Source organism: Talpa europaea (genome assembly GCF_964194135.1).
Source record: "Talpa europaea genome assembly, chromosome: 2".
NCBI classification, from domain to species: Eukaryota; Metazoa; Chordata; class Mammalia; order Eulipotyphla; family Talpidae; genus Talpa; species Talpa europaea.
The window spans coordinates 156336595-156355935 of record NC_140068.1 but is presented as its reverse complement, the minus strand read 5'-3'; the positions used below and the strand labels follow the sequence as shown (position 1 = coordinate 156355935).

Genomic DNA, 19341 nt, shown 5'->3' with positions numbered 1-19341 from the left:
ATCAGTTGGCAAGGAGGTGGGAGGAAAACTCCAGCGGGCCTCCTGAGTTACGAACAAAGGAGTGAGCTTGTTTGGCCGAGGACGAAGAATTCACCGGCTAGTTACAGGACAGTCCCTCCTCAGAGATGTGTCGGGGGCTTTTCTCCAGTAACTGGGGTTTTGAATTTCTGTGGGTGTCACCTCCTCTCTGGTTGCTCTTCAGCCCCGAACTCTGTGTGGGGTGTGCCTCAGCTTCAGCTGACTGGGGCTCAGCTCAGGGGCAGTCACCTCTGCGCCCGTCCAGGCGGTGCCACCTGCCGTGAGCGTCCAGGCTCTGCTGTGTCGTGGAGCAAGCCTCTGAGGAAAGTTTTGTTTCTGTGCCCCACGGTCTGAGGGCAGTTTAACCTCAGTTTCAACACTGTAGTTAGCATTGGAGCCTTGAAAGTGGTGTCTGACGTGTAGGGCGGCAGGAGGAAATAATTCTTGTCATGCCCTTCAAGGTGTTTTTTCCCAAATTCTTGCCCTGTTAAAAAGTCAGTCATTTTGCTGATTTCCTGGGAGATCAGATGCCCTTCAGGTCATCATCTGCTCACTGGCAGTCGGAGCATTTGTTCTGTGGTTTGTGCACGACAGACACTGCTAATCCTGAGTCATGGAGGTCTGCAGCCCACATAGCCGGAGATGGGGTACGGCGAGCCCTGCTGCTGCGTCTCGGGTTCGCAGCCGCGGTGCTCAGGGACATGCCTCTCCCTGCCATCCCGCACCAGCACACCTGTATCCCTTAAAGAGTTACTGACAGACAACATGAGAACAAAAAGTTGTTCTGTGTATTTGGACCGAAATACGCGGGCCTACTAATGTGCACCTTTGAGCATGTTCTCTTGGGGAGCGAATGAGTTCAGATCCCGACGTGTGGGTGTTTGGAAGGCTGGGCCGAGGCCGTCGCTGTGTCAGCCCCCGTCGTGGTGTTCCCTGTGGTGGCGCCGTATGGTGGGGCCTTGGAGCGGAGGCGAAGGGCACGAGCCCCCTCCAGCGTTGTGCCCTTTGTGCTGCCAGGATCGAGCAGTACTACGAGGCCATCTTGGCGCTGTGGAACCAGCTGTACATCAATATGAAGAGCCTGGTGTCCTGGCACTACTGCATGATCGACATCGAGAAGATCAGGGCCATGACCATTGCCAAGGTGCGCCCAGGCCCCTCAGGGCCCTTGAGTCCTTTTCCTCTCAAAGAGCAAATTCTCATTAAAAAGGGCTCTGGTCTTGGGGGCATGAGACCCTGGAGACTGTCTCATGGCCTCGGGGTATGGCCCAGGTCCTGGTGCGAGGGCGAGACTGACCCCCACTCTCCCTGCAGCTGAAGACCATGCGGCAGGAGGACTACATGAAGACCATCTCGGACCTGGAGCTGCACTACCAGGAGTTCATCCGCAACAGCCAGGGCTCTGAGATGTTCGGGGACGACGAGAAGCGCCGCATGCAGGCCCAGTTCACCGACGCGCAGAAGCACTACCAGACCCTGGTCATCCAGCTGCCCGGCCACCCGCAGCACCACACAGGTGGGCGCTGCGCCCGCGGAGATGGCCCGTCCGGTCCCCGCCTCCTCACAGCCTGGGCCGGGGAGCAGAGCCTGTCAAGTGCTATTTAGCTTCGTCAGCTCATCCTCGGGCTTCTGCCCTTTCCCTCACGGGAGAATGGCCACTGCCCACCCCTGTCTTTCTGACCCCCTGGGGCGCACGACCTTCCCTCAAGCTCCCTCCGTTTTGCCAGGAATGGAATTTCTCCTTTCCTTATGGCCGCGCGTGTCCCCCTGTGGACGGCCGTCTTCCTGACCAAGCCCTGGCCTACAGCGCTGGCTGTCCGCACGTCCTGGCCAGTGCGGGTGGCGCTGCAGTGACGCTGCAAAGCACGCAGCTATGGAGCGCTGGCTTCAGGCTCTCTGGAGAGCTGCCCCAGCGGGACGGCTGGTCCTGCCGTGTGTCCATTTCTGGGTTTTGCCAGTCCACTGCGGTGGCTTTCCCTGGGGCCGCCCCGTCACGTCTCCTCCAACAGCGCCACGGTGCTGCTCTCCCGCCCCTCTCAGCCCTGGTCCTTGAGCATCTCGCTCTCTGTACCACCCAGACCCGCTGCTTTAAAAAGAATTGAGTTTGCCTAAAACTCGCTCCAGAGTTGTTGCTTTGGCACGTGACCTGTTGGAGGTCACCTATGCGCTCCGTTGTCAGATCCAAATTGGGGGTGCTGACCACCCTCTCACATGGCGAGGATGCCTGGAGGCTGGCGTCCTGCTGGCCAGGGGCCTGCTGATGTTGTCCTGTGATGTCCTTTCCAGTCACCACCACGGAAATCACCCACCTCGGCACCTGCCCCAACGAAGTCCTGGAGGCCAACCGGGAGTGCGACAAGCAGGAGGCGTGCATGCTGATCGAGCTGCAGAAGATCCGCAGGCAGATGGAGCACTGCGAGGGCAGGATGGCCCTCCGGAGCACCCTGCTGGCCGACCAGAGCTCCTCCCACCACATCACCGTGAAGATCAACGAGCTCAAGGTGGGCCTCCACGCCCTGTGTCCAAGCGGCTCTCCTCCCAGTGGCCAGGCCTGCTGTCTGGGCCCTCCCGGGCAGGGGGCGCTGGCCTTGGGGGGGGTGGAGCAGAGCCGGAGCAGGCACCCAACAGGCCTGGCTGCCCCCACTGCCAGCGTGTGGGTGCCTGGACCGGCCCCACAGCTTTCTGGCCGCAGCGCAAGGTTCTGTTGCTTCGGAAATTTTCACAAACCCGAGCTTGGCTTCCGCTTGGGAGCCGGGGGCCAGCAGGGAGAAGGGTTCTTGGGGTGGGCGCTGAGTCTGTAGAGCTGGGGCGACCGCTCGGGGAACTGGCTCTCCGCTCAACTGCACCCGGCGCTGCATCAGAATGTTCTGGAAAGAGGGCCAGACTTAGCCAGGAGAGTCTCCCCGAGAGGAAGCCGCTGGGCCCCTCCCAGCCTCTCTGAGCCCCTGACTTCGGGTCCACCCCCTGGGCACCGAGCAGGCGGTCAGGCCTGTCCTCCTCCCCGCAGAGCGTGCAGAACGACTCCCAGGCCATGGCCGAAGTCCTCAATCAGCTGAAGGACATGCTCGCTAACTTCCGGGGCTCCGAGAAGTACTGCTACCTGCAAAATGAGGTCTTCGGGCTGTTCCAGAAACTGGAGAACATCAATGGTGTCACTGACGGCTACTTGAACAGGTAGCCTGGGCCCCGTCGGCGCCTCTCCCCTGGGTCCTGTGGTCGGGGTCACTGCTCAGCTCGCGGAGCCTGCGCCCCCCTCTCACTGGATGCTGCAGCATCCTCCTAGGGAAGGTCCTTCCGGAGAGACACAGGTGTCAGGCCATCCCGCGACCCAGCCCCCCCAGCCCGCTCCTGGTCAACTGCTGATGCGCAGGCCCGGTTCCCTTGGTCAGGGCGGAGGGTGTCCTGCGCCGGAGGGGGCAGTGACTGCCCGGGCCCTGCTCACGGCCGCCCTCTGCTCCCCTGACAGCTTGTGCACAATGAGGGCGCTGCTCCAGGCCATCCTGCAGACGGAGGACATGCTGAAGGTATACGAGGCCAGGCTGACTGAGGAGGAGACGGTGTGCCTGGACCTGGACAAGGTGGAGGCGTACCGCTGCGGGCTGAAGGTGGGCCACGCTGCGTGCTCCTACTGGGTGGCGCCTCCCGCCCGCGGGCTGACCACTGCTCTGACCGCTGCTCTGACCGCTGCTGTCACCCTTTCCCAGAGCCGTTGGGGGTGGCGTGAGGAAGGCTCGGGGCGGGGGGAAGGGTGGGGGAACAGTTAAGCTGCTCTCTTTACTCTCTGGCTTCTCGGGACCGCAACCATGTTGACACATCACAGTGTCATGGTCATCGGGGGTGGACGGAGCGAGCTGTGGGCACGCCTCAAGCTCACTGACACGTTGCATCATTTCTTATGGTGTCACGAGAAGCTCCGTGCCTGGTGCGAGTGCTGGGGGTTCAGTCCCTGCATGTAGCTTCCCAGGCTGAAGATCAGTTAAAGATGTGGGTGTGCTGCAGACGGGGCTCACGTTCACGTGTCATCCCCCCACCCAAATTGTACTGATCTGCTATTTGTTTACACTAAAATTTCGGGGATGCAGTGTCACCCCCGCACAGGGGCGCACACTTCACTCACCCTGCCCAGAGCTGCGGTGTGGGTACTCACTCCGTCCCCCGGGCCTCACCAGTTTTCACAGAGCCTTGGCCAGTTTGTCTTCCCTGGTGACTTACGTCCCACAGGCAGTGAAACCAGCACCTGCCTCGGTTTCTGCCTTGCGTCTCTCGCAGCAGCCCCCGTCCCACCCATGTCCCAGAAGGCAACAGCTCATCCTTCAGTGGCTGAGTCATGTACCTCGGAGCCGGCGTGCAGTCACCTGGCCCGGGCACTGGGGCTGGCTCCGCGGCTTGGCTCTGAAGAGTGATGTCAGCATTTCTTCACTCAGGGACTTGGGTCAAGCGGGAGGAGAGTGTCATGGGTGCCCTTTTCTTTCTCTCGTGCCAGAAAATAAAAAATGACTTGAACCTGAAGAAGTCGCTCCTGGCCACCATGAAGGCAGAACTGCAGAAGGCCCAGCAGGTGCACTCCCAGGCCTCACAGCAGTACCCGCTGTACGACTTGGACCTGGGCAAGTTCAGCGAGAAGGTCACGCTGCTGACTGACCGCTGGCAGAGGATCGACAAGCAGATCGACTACAGGTGCAACCCCACCCCCACCCTCCGCGCCGCCCCTGCGGTGGCTCCCAGAGTGCCTAGGAGTGGCCCCCGGGAGACGGAGGCTCTGCTGTGTATGCGGGTGGCACAGGTGCTCTTCACCTGGATGCCTGCAAGCAGCGGCGCTAGCACAGCCCGGGCCAGCCGAGCCAGGCCCCTGGGTCTCAGGAAGAGCCGCTGTCGATCAGGCGCCCCGTGCCCTCTGAACTCCCACATAGATGCCTTGAGTGAGCGTTCTCCAAAATTATGAAGATTAAATCTTACGTGGAAGAAACGCTTAACAGCAAATGAGGGTTTAAGATACCCTGGAAATCTTGTTTGTCACTGACTGAACCAGCTGGGCCTTTTATTTTTTTTTTAATTTTCTTTTTAAAGATTATTTTATTTATTTATGCATACAAGAGCTGGGGTGCAGGCCAGAGGTGCAGGGGGGTGAGAGGACTCACCAGAGACAGAGTGGGGAGCAGAACAGGCAGACTGACTGAAATCCACTGCTGAGGGGAGCAGCGGGGAGACAGGAGAGGTCTGCTGTGCCATGTGGGTAGCTCCCTGCCCGGGGATCGAACTTGTGCTGCAGAGGCTGTGGGCAGCTTCACAGTGCTGAGACTTAACTCCTGTGCCATCGGGGAGGCCCTTTGGCTGGGCTTTTTAAAAGAATCTTCACTGGTGGTGTTCACGTGCCAGACGATGCCCTGGCCACCCAACAGGGGACAGTGTGGCCACCCAGCCCCAGTTCTGTTCACAGCCAGGGCCCGGGTGGGATGTGGGTCGCTATCGCCACAGGCTCCTGCCCCAGGCTCCACACGCTGCTTGGGCCTTCAGGCCTCACTCTCAGGGAGCAGCCCGAGCTGGTGCCCCTGGGGCGGACGGCGGGGTAGTGCACAGCCCCTGGTCCTTACTGTGGTCAGGGTCATGGGTCATCGCCGCGGCCTACGATCAGCACGTCCTCACGGCTCTGTAATGAGCCCACAGCACAGCCACAGGGCAGGCACGGGCTCAGGAACAGGTGGCCCAGCCAGGCTGCAGGCCCTCATGGCAGATGGTGCTGGAGGGCGGGAGAGGGCAGGAAGGTGGTCAGCAGGAGAAAAGCTTATTTCAGGTCAAGCCACCTTCCTCCGGAGCGGGAGGGTCCCCCACGTGGATGACCCCGTGGTGCTGACCTGGGAACTCCCAGGGGTAGATTCAGGGTCCCACTTGTGGGAGAAGCTGAAGCAGCAAAAAGGTGATAAGCCTGGGCGGGGTCCAGCACGGACTGATTTTAACAGATTTTAACAGAAGTCACCAACTGCCTCTCCCGTTACCTCCCCTGCCCCACCCCAGCACCCCCTGTCTGCTCCCCATCCCCGCAGATGCCCATTCTGGGCGCTGCTGTTAGGGGTCCTCGGGCTGTGCCCCGCTTGGCCCCTGCTGTTGGCCTGTGTTGGGTGTTGCCCTGGGGTCTGCATATCTGTTCTGGGATGGTGTTGGGGGGCCCCCCCAATGTGGGGCGCCTCCCGCGTCACGGGCGTCCAGGTTCCGCGCACGTGGTCTTGGTGGGAACAGCGCAGAGCACTGGGGCCTCTGGGGCTGCGCTAGGGGCACCCGTGTGAGCCCCACAGCAACGGGCAGCGCATCCGTGGCTGAGCATCTCCCTCCGCAGGCTGTGGGACCTGGAGAAGCAGATCAAGCAGCTGAGGAACTACCGGGACAACTACCAGGCCTTCTGCAAGTGGCTGTGCGACGCCAAGCGCCGCCAGGACTCGCTGGAGTCCATGAAGTTCAGCGACTCCAACACCGTCATGCGCTTCCTGAATGAGCAGAAGGTGCGCCCCACCCTGGGACCCCCCACCTGCTGCCCCGATGACTGTGCCCCAGCCCCCCACCCCAGAGCAGCACCCAGCTCTGCAGGGCTGGCTGTTGACTGTCCAGAGGAAAAGCCATTGAGACATCTACAAAGAAAGGCGTTTCTGAAGGAGGAGAGGGGGCAGGGAGGGAAGGGGGCAGAGTAGCTTCCTAAACTGGAAACTGCTCCAGCCAGGAGGTCTCCTGCAGACCCGGGAGACCATCTCTCCTCTCTGAGGGGGAGGCGCGGCCCTGCTGTGAGGTCCAGCCCGGCTGAGGGACACAGCGCGGTCACCTCAGAGTTCGCGGCCGCTAACGTCTGCGCGGTCTTGCTTCCCGTGCAGAACCTGCACAACGAGATCTGCGGCAAGCGCGACAAGTCGGAGGAGGTGCAGAAGATCGCGGAGCTCTGCGGGAACTCCATCAAGGTGCGGGACGGGCAGGGCGCTCTGTGGGGCCACTGACCCGGCTGCTTCTTGGTCCTCTGTAAAGGTGGTGCCCCTGAGGGCAGCGGTGATGGCTTCCATGTCCTCCCGGGCACGCGGGGGAGCTTGTCACCCACGTGCACGGCTCATGGCCTGTGGGCTGGCTGGGCGCGCCGAGCTGCCCGGCCCAGAGGACGTGCCCTGTCTACTGACGTGGCCTTAGCTGCCATGGACACCTGCAGCCCTGGCCCCTTGGGATGGCTGCAGGACACACGGCTTGTGATGCGAGCCTTTCAAGCCCATGAAGGGTGTTTTCTTAACGCTGACTTCCCGCAGGACTACGAGCTACAGCTGGCGTCCTACACCTCAGGCCTGGAGACGCTGCTGAACATTCCCATCAAGAGGACCATGGTCCAGTCCCCCTCGGGGGTGATCCTGCAAGAGGTGACTCTGTCCCCCCGCTCTCAGGCCACTCTTTATGCCTTCCTCCTCTCCCCCCAAAACCCCGCTGTCCCTCCCTGGGCCTGGAGCCAGCCTTTGTTCTAGGAAAGCCCCTCAAAAGGCTTTTCTGCAGGTTCTACTCCTCCCACGTAGAGGATGCATTTTAGGAAAAGACCTGACTCTTTTGTTAACTATTAGGGTCTTTGCAGAATTGGGCTTGCCTCTCCAGTGTAATGTAGGGAGACTTTTAAAAAGTAGGAAATACCTAGTTACTTTTCAAAAGACAGCCCCCACCCCCCAAAAGTCAGTACCCTCACCTGTCGGATGGTTTGGGGAAACCCCGGGAAGGGGAGGATGGAATTTGGGATCTTTGCTGTGGGTTTTCTTGTACTTCCAGGTTTTGAGTCAGCACCCGTGATTGAGCATTGCTATTTATAGTGGAACGCCCACATCCCATCGTTGCACAAAACACCACGGTTGGCTCCACGGCATTTGTTCTGAATGTGTGTCTCTCTCTCCCTCCTCCCCAAGGCCGGAGATATCCATGCCCGCTACATCGAACTCCTCACAAGGTCTGGAGATTACTACAGATTCTTAAGTGAGATGCTGAAGAGTCTGGAAGATCTGAAGGTACTTTATGTCCTGGGAGCATCCAAAGGGAAAACAGAGCAGGCCTGGGGACACTGCCTCGGCTCAGCAGAGCCAGCTGACTCATTTAATACCTGGTCAAGGAATTTGCTTCCTTTCTTTGTGTTAAACTGAGGATAAAACACTCCAGCCTAGCTGGATTCGAATTTTTCACGTTAAGTGATTCTTTAGTTTACTCCTCATTTCTAATTGTTGAATTGAGTTTATATGGAAACCTTGAAAGAAACATAATTTCTGAAATCAGAAGCTCTGGCCTGGGAAGAAATCAGCCCCTTTACCAACGAGGAGGCTGAAAGGCCGAGGTGAGGCCTTTCACTGAGGCCCCATGCTGAGCCTCAGGCAGCTGAGGGAAGGTTTATGCCAAGGATGCTGCCTCTGGACTCTTTGCTAGTTTCTGCCTCGCGCCCCGCTGCATGTGCCTCGGTGTGGTATCTGCACACTGCGTGCACACACACAGGTTCTGGCGTGTCCCTGGCCCGAGGAGGGGAGATTTTTCTCTCACCGTGGTTTCTGCTTTTGCTTCTGCAGCTGAAGAACACCAAGATCGAAGTGCTGGAGGAGGAGCTCAGGCTGGCCCGTGACGCCAACTCTGAAAACTGCAACAAGAACAAGTTCCTGGACCAGAACCTGCAGAAGTACCAGGCGGAGTGCTCCCAGTTCAAGGCCAAGCTCGTGAGCCTGGAGGAGCTGAAGCGGCAGGCCGAGCTGGACGGGAAGTCCGCCAAGCAGAACCTGGACAAGTGCTATGGCCAGATCAAGGATCTGAATGAGAAGATCACCCGGCTGACCTACGAGATTGAGGACGAGAAGAGGCGGCGGAAGGTGGTGGAGGACAGGTTCGATCAGCAGAAGAGCGACTACGACCAGCTGCAGAAGGCGCGGCAGTGCGAGAAGGAGAGCCTCGGCTGGCAGAAGATCGAGTCGGAGAAGGCCATCAAGGAGAAGGAGTACGAGATAGAGAGGTTGAGGGTTCTGCTGCAGGAGGAGGGCGCGCGGAAGCGAGAGTATGAGAATGAGCTGGCAAAGGTAAGAAACCACTATAATGAGGAGATGAGTAATTTAAGGAACAAATATGAAACAGAGATTAACATTACGAAGACCACCATCAAGGAGATATCCATGCAGAAGGAGGACGACTCCAAAAACCTCCGGGGCCAGCTGGACCGGCTCTCGAGGGAGAACCGCGACCTCAAGGACGAGATCGTGCGGCTCAATGACAGCATCCTGCAGACCTCAGAGCAGCGCCGGCGGGCTGAGGAGCAGGCCCTGCAGCAGAAGGCCTGCGGCTCGGAGCTGTCACAGCGCAAGCAGCAGCTGGAGCTGGAGCTGAAGCAGCTCACCCAGCAGCGCTCGGAGGACAATGCCCGGCACAAGCAGTCCCTGGAGGAGGCTGCCAGGACCATCCAGGACAAGAACAAGGAGATCGAGAGACTGAAAGTCGAGTTTCAGGAGGAGGCCAAGCGCCGCTGGGAGTATGAGAATGAACTGGCTAAGGTAAGGACCAGTTACGATGAGGAGATCATTAGCTTAAAGAACCAGTTCGAGACCGAGATCAACATCACCAAGACCACCATCCACCAACTCACCATGCAGAAGGAGCAGGACACCAGCGGCTACCGGGCCCAGGTGGACGCCCTCACCAGGGAGAACCGCTGCCTGACGGAGGAGGTGCAGCGGCTCAAGAGCACGCTGGCCCAGACCACGGAGAACCTCCGGCGGGTAGAGGGGGACGCGCAGCAGCAGAAGGCCTGCGGCTCGGAGCTATCGCAGCGCAAGCAGCAGCTGGAGCTGGAGCTCAGGCAGGTCTCACAGATGCGCTCGGAGGAGGGCGCCCGGTACAAGCAGTCACTAGATGAGGCCGCCAGGACCATCCAGGACAAAAACAAGGAGATTGAGCGGCTCAAGCAGCTGATAGAGGCGGAGGCCAGTGGGCGCCGGTGCCTGGAGGACGAGAACGCCAAGCTGCAGCGGGCCCAGTGCGAGCTGCAGAAGGCCAACAGCAGCGCCACAGAGACTATCAGCAAGCTGCGGGTGCAGGAGCAGGAGCTCACGCGCCTGCGGGGGGACTACGAGCGGGTCTCCCAGGAGAGGGCCCTGCGGGACCAGGACATCACACGCTTCCAGAGCTCCCTGAAGGACCTGCAGGCACAGAAGCAGCGGGCAGAGGAGGAGCTGTCCCGGCTCCGGAGGACGGCCTCCGAGGACTCGTCCAAGAGGAGGAAGCTGGACGAGGAACTGGAGGGCCTGCGGCGCTCCCTGAAGGAGCAGGCCTCCAAGGTCAGCAGCCTGACGCAGCAGCTGGAGCAGGCGTCCATCGTCAAGAAGAGGAGCGAGGACGACCTGAGGCAGCAGAGGGATGAGCTGGACGGCCACCTGCGCGACAAGCAGAGGACGCAGGAGGAGCTGCGCCGGCTCTCCGCGGAGCTGGAGGCGCTGCGGCGGCAGCTGGCGCAGGAGCAGGAGAGCGTCCGGCAGGCGCACGCACGCAACGAGCACTTCCAGAAGGCCATCGAGGACAAGAGCCGCAGCCTGAATGAGAGCAAGATCGAGATCGAGAGGCTGCAGTCGCTCACGGAGAACCTGACCAAAGAGCACCTGATGCTGGAGGAGGAGCTGCGCAACCTGCGGCTGGAGTACGACGAGGTCCGGCGCGGCCGCAGCGAGGCCGACAGCGGCAAGGACGCCACCATCGCCGAGCTGCGTGGCCAGCTGCAGACCAGCAACGCCCGCACGCTGGAGCTGCAGGGGCTGATTAATGATTTACAGAGAGAGAGGGAAAATTTGAGACAGGAAATTGAGAAATTCCAAAAGCAGGCTTTAGAGGTATTCACAAATATTTGATCCCAGCTCACTGTCCCATGATCCTCCCCTGCCTCACCCCCTCTGTGCTGGGTGCGTCCGGACGGGTGCTGACCGGAAGCCACGTGCCCCCTCCCCGCTGGCCCCCGCGCCCTGGCCCCTGGGGAGCAGCTTGAGCTTCCGCTCCCCGGCTTTGCGGGGACCGCACGCAGCAGGCATGGCCTCTGTCTGCTAAAAGATGGGTCTTGCTGGGCGAGCTGGGGCCTGCAGTTGTCACTAAATTCCTAACTGGAAGCCGGTGGAGGCGCTTCCCCTGCACCCTTTAATCCGCTTTCCCCCTGCTGCCTCGCGCCCCCCCACCTGCATGCCGCTCCCCCGCATGCCACCCCGTCTCCTCCAATCAAGGGTCTGGTGTTTGGCTTTCCTTCTTCTAACCCCTGATTTTAACACCACTTCTCGGTCTCCTAAGACGTTTGATTTCTATAGACAATATTTGTGTGGGGCCGGGGGTGGGGAGTGTCTGTCCGTAGGCTGACATTGCTTTGTTGAACTTGCTAGTGTGGGCAGCTGTAGCGGGGCAGCTGGGACAAAACTCCCCCCGTTTTTTCGAACCGCAATTACCGTTAACAACTCCCATGCAAAGCCATAGTAAGTACGAAGCCGGTTATCAAACCGGTGACATGTATTTACGGAATTTTGTTCACGAATTTGCGAGATAATGAAATTGCAAGATAACAAAACAGTACATCCACGGAGGACAGAGGAGGGGAATGCGTAAACGCTTGTGTTTTTAAACGCAGGAAAAGAGGTTGAATTGTGCCGGTCGGCTCCTGGGAGGCTAACGTGATTTGCCCCTGTTTCTCTTTTCTTTCCTCACTGCAGGCGTCCAACAGGATCCAAGAGTCAAAGAGCCAGTGCACCCAGGTGGTGCAGGAGCGGGAGAGCCTGCTGATGAAGATCAAGGTGCTGGAGCAGGACAAGAACCGGCTGCAGAGGCTGGAGGACGAGCTGACCCGCGCCAAGGCCACGCTAGAGGCGGAGGGCCGGCTGAAGCAGCGCCTGGAGTGCGAGAAGGAGCAGATCCAGAATGACCTGAACCAGTGGAAGACCCAGTACTCCCGCAAGGAGGAGGCCATCCGCAAGATCGAGTCGGAGCGGGAGAAGAGCGAGCGGGAGAAGAACAGCCTGCGCAGCGAGATCGAGAGGCTGCAGGCCGAGATCAAGAGGATCGAGGAGCGCTGCCGGCGGAAGCTGGAGGACTCGTCCCGGGAGACCCAGTCGCAGCTGGAGACCGAGCGCTGCCGGCTGCAGAGGGAGATCGACAAGCTGCGGCAGCGTCCCTACGGCTCCCACCGCGAGACGCAGACCGAGTACGAGTGGACGGTGGACTCCTCCACGCTGGTGTTCGACGGGCTCAGGAAGAAGGTCACGGCCATGCAGCTGTACGAGTGCCAGCTCATCGACAAGGCCACGCTGGACAAGCTGCTGAAGGGGAAGAAGTCGGTGGAGGAGGTGGCCGCTGAGCTCCAGCCCTTCCTCCGGGGTGCGGGTGCCATCGCTGGGGCCTCCGCCTCGCCTAAGGACAAGTACTCCTTGGTGGAGGCCAAGAGGAAGAAACTCATCACCCCGGAGTCCACCGTCATGCTGCTGGAGGCACAGGCGGCCACAGGGGGTGTCATCGACCCCCACAGGAACGAGAAGCTGACCGTGGACAGCGCCATCGCCCGGGACCTCATCGACTTCGATGACCGGGAGCACATCTACATGGCTGAGAAGGCCGTCACCGGTTTCAATGACCCCTTCTCGGGCAAGACGGTGTCCCTGTCTGAAGCCATTAAGAAGAACCTGGTGGACCGGGAGACCGGGATGCGCTTGCTGGAGGCCCAGATTGCATCCGGCGGCGTGGTAGACCCCGTGAACAGCGTCTTCCTGCCCAAGGATGTGGCCCTGGCCCGGGGGCTGATCGACCGTGACCTATACCGCTGCCTGAACGACCCCCGGGACAGTCAGAAGAACTTCTTGGACCCCATCACCAAGAAGAAAGTGGGCTACTCGCAGCTGAGGGAGCGCTGCCGGGTTGAGCCCCACACCGGCCTGCTGCTGCTGTCCGTGCAGAAGAGGAGCATGTCTTTCCAGGGCATCCGGCAGCCCGTGACCGTGTCTGAGCTGGTCGACTCCGGCATCCTGCGGCCCTCCACGGTCAGCGAGCTGGAGTCGGGGCAGATCTCCTACGACGAGGTGGGCGAGAGGATCAAGGACTTCCTGCAGGGCTCCAGCTGCATCGCAGGCATCTACAACGAGACCACCAAGCAGAAGCTGGGTATCTACGAGGCCATGAAGATCGGCCTGGTCCGGCCAGGCACTGCGCTTGAGCTGCTGGAGGCCCAGGCGGCCACGGGCTTCATCGTGGACCCCGTCAGCAACCTGCGGCTGCCGGTGGAGGAGGCCTACAAGCGGGGCCTAGTGGGCATCGAGTTCAAGGAGAAGCTGCTGTCGGCCGAGCGCGCTGTCACCGGCTACAACGACCCCGAGACAGGCGGCATCATCTCCCTGTTCCAGGCCATGAACAAGGAGCTCATTGAGAAGGGCCACGGCATCCGCCTGCTGGAGGCGCAGATCGCCACCGGTGGCATCATCGACCCTAAGGAGAGCCACCGCCTGCCCGTGGACATGGCCTACAAGCGCGGCTACTTCAATGAGGAGCTCAGCGAGATCCTCTCGGACCCCAGCGACGACACCAAGGGCTTCTTCGACCCCAACACGGAGGAGAACCTTACCTACCTGCAGCTCAAGGAGAGGTGCATCAAGGATGAGGAGACGGGGCTGTGCCTCCTGCCGCTGAAGGAGAAGAAGCGGCAGGTGCAGACCTCACAGAAGAACACCCTGAGGAAGCGCCGGGTGGTCATCGTCGACCCCGAGACCAACAAGGAGATGTCCGTCCAGGAGGCCTACAAGAAGGGCCTCATTGACTACGAGACCTTCCGAGAACTGTGTGAGCAGGAATGTGAGTGGGAGGAGATCACCATCACCGGCTCTGACGGCTCCACCAGGGTGGTCCTGGTGGACCGGAAGACGGGCAGCCAGTACGACATCCAGGACGCCGTGGACAAGGGCCTGGTGGACCGCAAGTTCTTTGACCAGTACCGATCTGGCAGCCTCAGCCTCACCCAGTTCGCCGACATGATCTCCCTGAAGAACGGCGTCGGCAACGGCGGGGGCCTGGGCTGTGGCACCAGCGACGACGTCTTCAGCAGCTGCCGGCAGGAGTCGTCGGTGAGTAAGATCTCCACCGTGTCCAGCGTCCGGAATTTGACCATCAGGAGCAGCTCCCTGTCTGACCCGCTGGAAGAATCTGGCCCCATAGCGGCCATCTTTGACACGGAAAACCTGGAGAAGATCTCCGTGGCAGAAGGCATCGAGCGGGGCATCGTCGACAGCATCACGGGCCAGAGGCTGCTGGAGGCCCAGGCCTGCACCGGCGGCATCATCCACCCCACAACCGGCCAGAAGCTGTCCCTGCAGGACGCCGTCTCCCAGGGCCTGATCGACCAAGACATGGCCACCAGGCTGAAGCCGGCTCAGAAGGCCTTCGTCGGCTTCGAAGGGGTGAAGGGGAAGAAGAAGATGTCGGCCGCCGAGGCCGTGAAGGAGAAGTGGCTCCCCTACGAGGCCGGCCAGCGCTTCCTGGAGTTCCAGTACCTGACCGGGGGCCTGGTGGACCCGGAGGTGCACGGGAGGATAAGCACGGAGGAGGCCATCAGGAAGGGCTTCATCGACGGCAGGGCGGCACAAAGGCTGCAAGACACCAGCAGCTACGCCAAGATCCTGACCTGCCCGAAGACCAAGCTGAAGATCTCCTACAAGGACGCCATGAGCCGCTCCATGGTAGAAGATGTCACGGGGCTGCGCCTGCTGGAGGCCGCCTCGGTCTCGTCCAAGGGCCTACCCAGCCCCTACAACATGTCCTCTGCCCCCGGCTCCCGCTCCGGCTCCCGCTCCGGCTCCCGCTCCGGCTCCCGCTCCGGCTCCCGCAGCGGGTCCCGGAGAGGAAGCTTCGACGCCACGGGGAATTCCTCCTACTCCTACTCCTACTCCTTCAGCAGCAGCTCCATCGGGCACTAGTCGCGCGCGGTCGGAAATGGTGCCTCCACCGTGGCCTCATCTATATGAATTTCCACTTTATTAAATTAAAAAAAAAAAAAAAAAAAAGCCTGGTGCTTGCGGGAAGTAGCGGTAGAAGTTTCTCTGCTTAGGAAAAGGCCGCCAGGGTTGAAACCCAATAGTCCGGCCGTTCTGGCTTTTCCCCTTGCCCGCCGGCCCTCCCTAAGGGGGCGCGCCGGACGGAGTGTGCGCGAGGGGTAATCACTTGTAAGGATAGCACAGATCGAGCTTACAATTTGTTTCTTCTCAGCATTTAGATTTTTGATAGGTTCTTCTTGAATTTCTGCCGTGGATACAGATTTCTGCGCTTGGAAATAAAAATCAAGTAGATCACGGATATTGTAGTCATCATTCTGTTTCTCATTTACATCGATTCACTTTCTGTATTAGAAAATTACCCTGCTCAAGCCCTCCCTACCCCTCCTCCCAAGAAACCCCCCCCACCCCGGCATCTGGAGAAGTCTCCTCAGTGTGTGACTGGTGCGACCCGCGTGCCCTGACCCGCCCCCGTATAGTTTGGTGTTCATTTGACTGTATGCACGATAACAGCAATCTTTGCTTCTCTTCGGTCAAAGTTTTCTGTTTATTTTGCTTGTCATTTTCTATGTACTTTGAAAAGGTGCCTTCATGAAGTTTGCGCTTCTGGCAATAAACTTTTAAACTTTTGAGGTGTTCGTATTTTGATTTAACATTTACGCATGCAAGGGCATCCAGCAGTGGCCTCTGTCTGTTGTAAAACACGTCTGAAGCCAACTGGGTTCTAGGTACCCATTAAGAAAGACCGCCGACGGACTCTTAGTTCTGAATTCTCGTTAGACTTAATCTTTGGAAGTCAGCATTTTCAAACGTTTTCAGGGGCTTGCTGTGTAGCAGGTGGAGGCCCAGGAAGGAAGCTGAAACCTGTGTAGAGAGGCCAGGCCCAGGGGGAGGCCCTGCTGACTCTAGATTGCGAGTACTAAGTGGGATGGGCAGGTGTCACCATCATACCACCTGGACACCAGGGAGTGGCCAAGACCCATTTTGGTTCGCCTCAAAATACCTCATTTCATTTTGTCCACTGCGAGGAAAGAATTGTCCTAGAATGCATGAGAGGGATCCCTGAGGGCTCTTGGCTCTCTGTTGCAGGTTAGTGAGATCCAGACTGGTTCTCTGGATCAGCAAGAAACTTTTGAATTCAGACGCTTGTTATTAAATCGATGTGACTTTACCGAATACCTGTGTCTGGTATTGAACCTAGGTACTGTGAGGGTTCCGTAGAATTTACAAGCCCCTGCTCTCTAGTCTGGATGGCAACAGAACACGAAGCAATTAGGAAAACCTTCACAGAGCAGCAGTGCAGGGTAATATGGCCAGACTTCGTGGCACAGGTACAGAGGACGGCAGTCTGCTGATTGCGCGGGACAGGAAAGATCCCAGTTACTATCACGGAGACTGTCGGGGCTTTTGGTATCCAGGGAAAAAACAGCCTCCTTGTCTCAGCTTTCCTCTTCTTCCCGTTGCCTCCCTCCCCATCTGGAGGCCTGGTGATGAATTTCATTCACCAAATACTGAGTTTTGTGTGTGCCCTGTGTTGTGCCAGAGGTGGGGGGGGTGTTCCATGGTAAAACACACGGTACAAAAAAATACCTGAGTAGTACAAAAGGGAGGGGGGAAATACGGTAAGTGCCACGTTGTGGAAATGAGAGCTGTGTCCGAGCTGGGAGGCTGACTAGCTGGCGGCTGAGACATGTCATGATGGTTCTGGAGGCTGGAGATGTCAGGGTGGTCTCTGATGAGGGTGGGGACTGCGACTTATACAAGGACACAGTTCTGTCTCCTCAGGGCCCCACCCTTAGGGCCTCATTTAACCTTAATTACCACCCTAAAGGCTTCATCTCCAATCAGACACCTGGGGGCTAAGGTTCCAAGGGGGTGTGTGTGTGACAATCCCTTCCGTAATAGAGGCCTAACCTAACCTAGAAAAGGGGTCAGGAGATGTCTCTACTAAAATGCAGATTAAAAAGATGAAACATCAACGTAAAGCAGTTCACCTCTCCACACTGCCAGGCTTATGTTGTCGTGGAGAGATGTGCTTGACCTGGGCTTAGTGCGACTTGGTTCACTTAAGCGGCCCAACCACAGGAAAGAGGAATATACATTTTTGAGGACAACGATCAATTCCAGAAATTGTCTCCACTCTCCAGGATGCGTAGGTAACCATGTAGATGCAAATGAAAAGTAAGGATGCCAGATGCGGTGGGGAGGGAAGGGGGGCAGACCACGAATAACGCGAACTTCACTGCCACTCACCTGCTGGGAGCTGCTGGCCTCTTCCATGTTTCAGGGAAGTGCACCTCACCCAGGTGCATGGGAGGGGTGTGGGGGGAGAGAAAGGGACCTGTGCTATTTGGAAACAGCTGTTCATAGCTATAGCTCCTCCAGCTGCTTCATGAGGTAGAAAGGAGAGCAAAAACGTGGTGTCTGGCTAGGCAGAAATAAAAATTAAAAAATGTAAGAAGGAATAGATTCTGGGGATGAAAGCCATTTGGGGAAACTACAGGGCCAATTCCAGGTGTTGTAGGTGCAGAGAGTAAACTTGGGTTCATCAAACCAAAGACATGCTCAAGGACTAATGTCAAAGAGAATCAGGGTGGTTCTTTTTTTTTTTACAGGTTTATTGATGCACACAAGAGCTGGGGTATAGGTCAGAGGTGCGGGGGTGAGAGGACTCACCAGAGACAGAGTGGGGAGCAGAACAGGCGGATCCACTGAGATGCACAGCTGAGGGGGGCAGCGGGGAGACTGGAGAGGTCTGCTGCGCCCTATGGTCAGCTCCCTGCGGGGACTCAGGCCACAGCAGTGACAGCCTGAACCTGACCCCCGGCCATGAGGAGGCCCTGTGGTTTTCTAATGTCAGCCTGATTCCAGTGGAGACACAGGCATTGGCCCATGTTGGCCACTGTGCATTTCACTGGTCTTCACACTCAGCACCCACAGCAGACCGGATACTGGCCAGGGCATGCTCATGTCCATCTTCACTTGCTGCTCTGATGGTGTCCCCTGACCCCAATCACCGAGCATGTGCTCCGCCTGGACACTATCCACTGGGATAGTGTTAGGGGGAGAGGATGTCCTGAGCTAATTCCATGCAGGCTTTGTGGACTCCACCCCCACTCCAGACCAAAGCCATCAGGACATTGGGAAAGACAAATCCCTTCACCACCAAAGGGAAGGTGGCAGGGACCTGAGGGTGGGGTTAAGCAGCCAGGTTTGGTGTAAAAACCAAACACGTGGGCCTTGGGGGGCTCACTCTCTTGCTTGCCTTCTGGCTTCACAGCTCCCGGCTTGCGCCAGCTCCCAGAGCGCCATTTGGGATTCCAGGATCAGCGGATCGGGTAGGATGCATTTAAAACTTTGTCTCCCACTTTTCTCCCTGAGCTGTACATTTCCTCATTTGCCTTTCCCTTGTAAATAAACCTTTTATTAACCTTCTGTGTGCGCCTGCAGTAGAGCATTGGTAAGTCCTTTTAAGCATGAGGGTGAGGACCCACAGTCAGGCACCCCGTTTTGTATCGGGGCTGCCTGGTGATTCACCTCAGGGAAACATACAGGAGACCAGGACCACTAGGTGTTCTTGCCATTCCAGCACTTGGCTTTCTTTTTTCAGATTTCTTTCTTTATGCACACGTGAGCTGGGGTACAGGCCAGAGGTGCAGGGGGTAAAAGGACTCACCAGAGACAGTGGGCAGCAGAACAGGCAGACTGACTGAAAGACACTGCTGAGGGGAGCGGGGGGGGGGGGGGGGGGTGGTGAGGCAGGAGAGGTCTGCCACGCCATGTGGGAGCTCCCTGGCCGGGGATCGAGCTAGGCCTCAGGTGTGAGCGCTGAGACTTTACCCCTGGGCCCCCAGGGAGGCCGCGACGAGTGTTTAAAGTGGTTTCCACTGTCAGATTTGGGGCAGGCTGAGCATCCACAAGAATTATGGTGGCAAGGGGGCATCCATCACGAATCAAAAATCCTAGAAGAATAATTAACCCTTTGTACTCCGAACCATTTTACGATATTTTGATTTAATTTCTTGTGCCATTTCACGATAAAACTTCAGGGAAACATGCATGTCTCAAAAAGTTGCGTTGAAATGACTCAATTCCCCGTAATCACGAATAAATTGCCATGTCCCCTGAGAGGGGACATCCGAGTGATATGCTAGAATCCCCATGTCCCCTGAGAGGGGGCAGCGGAGTGCAAAGGGTTAACCCCCCTCCGCCCCCAAGAAACTGGGCGCAGGAGCGCCGGGCTGTGAGCGGCGGGGGCGTGACGCCCGCTCGCGGCCACTCTCGGGGGTCAGGCCCGCGC

At 58.5% G+C, this 19341-nt stretch overlaps 1 protein-coding gene across 3 annotated transcripts in view; it reads left to right on the top strand.

The window, feature by feature from the left end:
• Positions 1-14966, top strand: part of DSP (desmoplakin) — a gene marked incomplete at both ends in the record, with an annotated part of 37127 nt that extends 22161 nt beyond the window's left edge. The window contains 13 exons of one of the 3 annotated variants that reach the window (XM_084259621.1): positions 1036-1162; positions 1333-1534; positions 2305-2519; positions 3026-3192; positions 3485-3623; positions 4502-4695; positions 6350-6512; positions 6876-6959; positions 7293-7400; positions 7929-8027; positions 8574-9434; positions 9903-10016; positions 11727-14966. In XM_084259621.1, the coding sequence (XP_084115747.1) occupies positions 1036-1162; positions 1333-1534; positions 2305-2519; positions 3026-3192; positions 3485-3623; positions 4502-4695; positions 6350-6512; positions 6876-6959; positions 7293-7400; positions 7929-8027; positions 8574-9434; positions 9903-10016; positions 11727-14966 (5713 nt within the window). Of the gene's footprint in view, positions 1-1035; positions 1163-1332; positions 1535-2304; positions 2520-3025; positions 3193-3484; positions 3624-4501; positions 4696-6349; positions 6513-6875; positions 6960-7292; positions 7401-7928; positions 8028-8573; positions 10869-11726 lie in introns of all 3 variants that reach the window. The other 2 variants (XM_084259622.1, XM_084259620.1) reach the window with 2 other exon arrangements.
• Positions 14967-19341: the final 4375 nt, after the last annotated feature.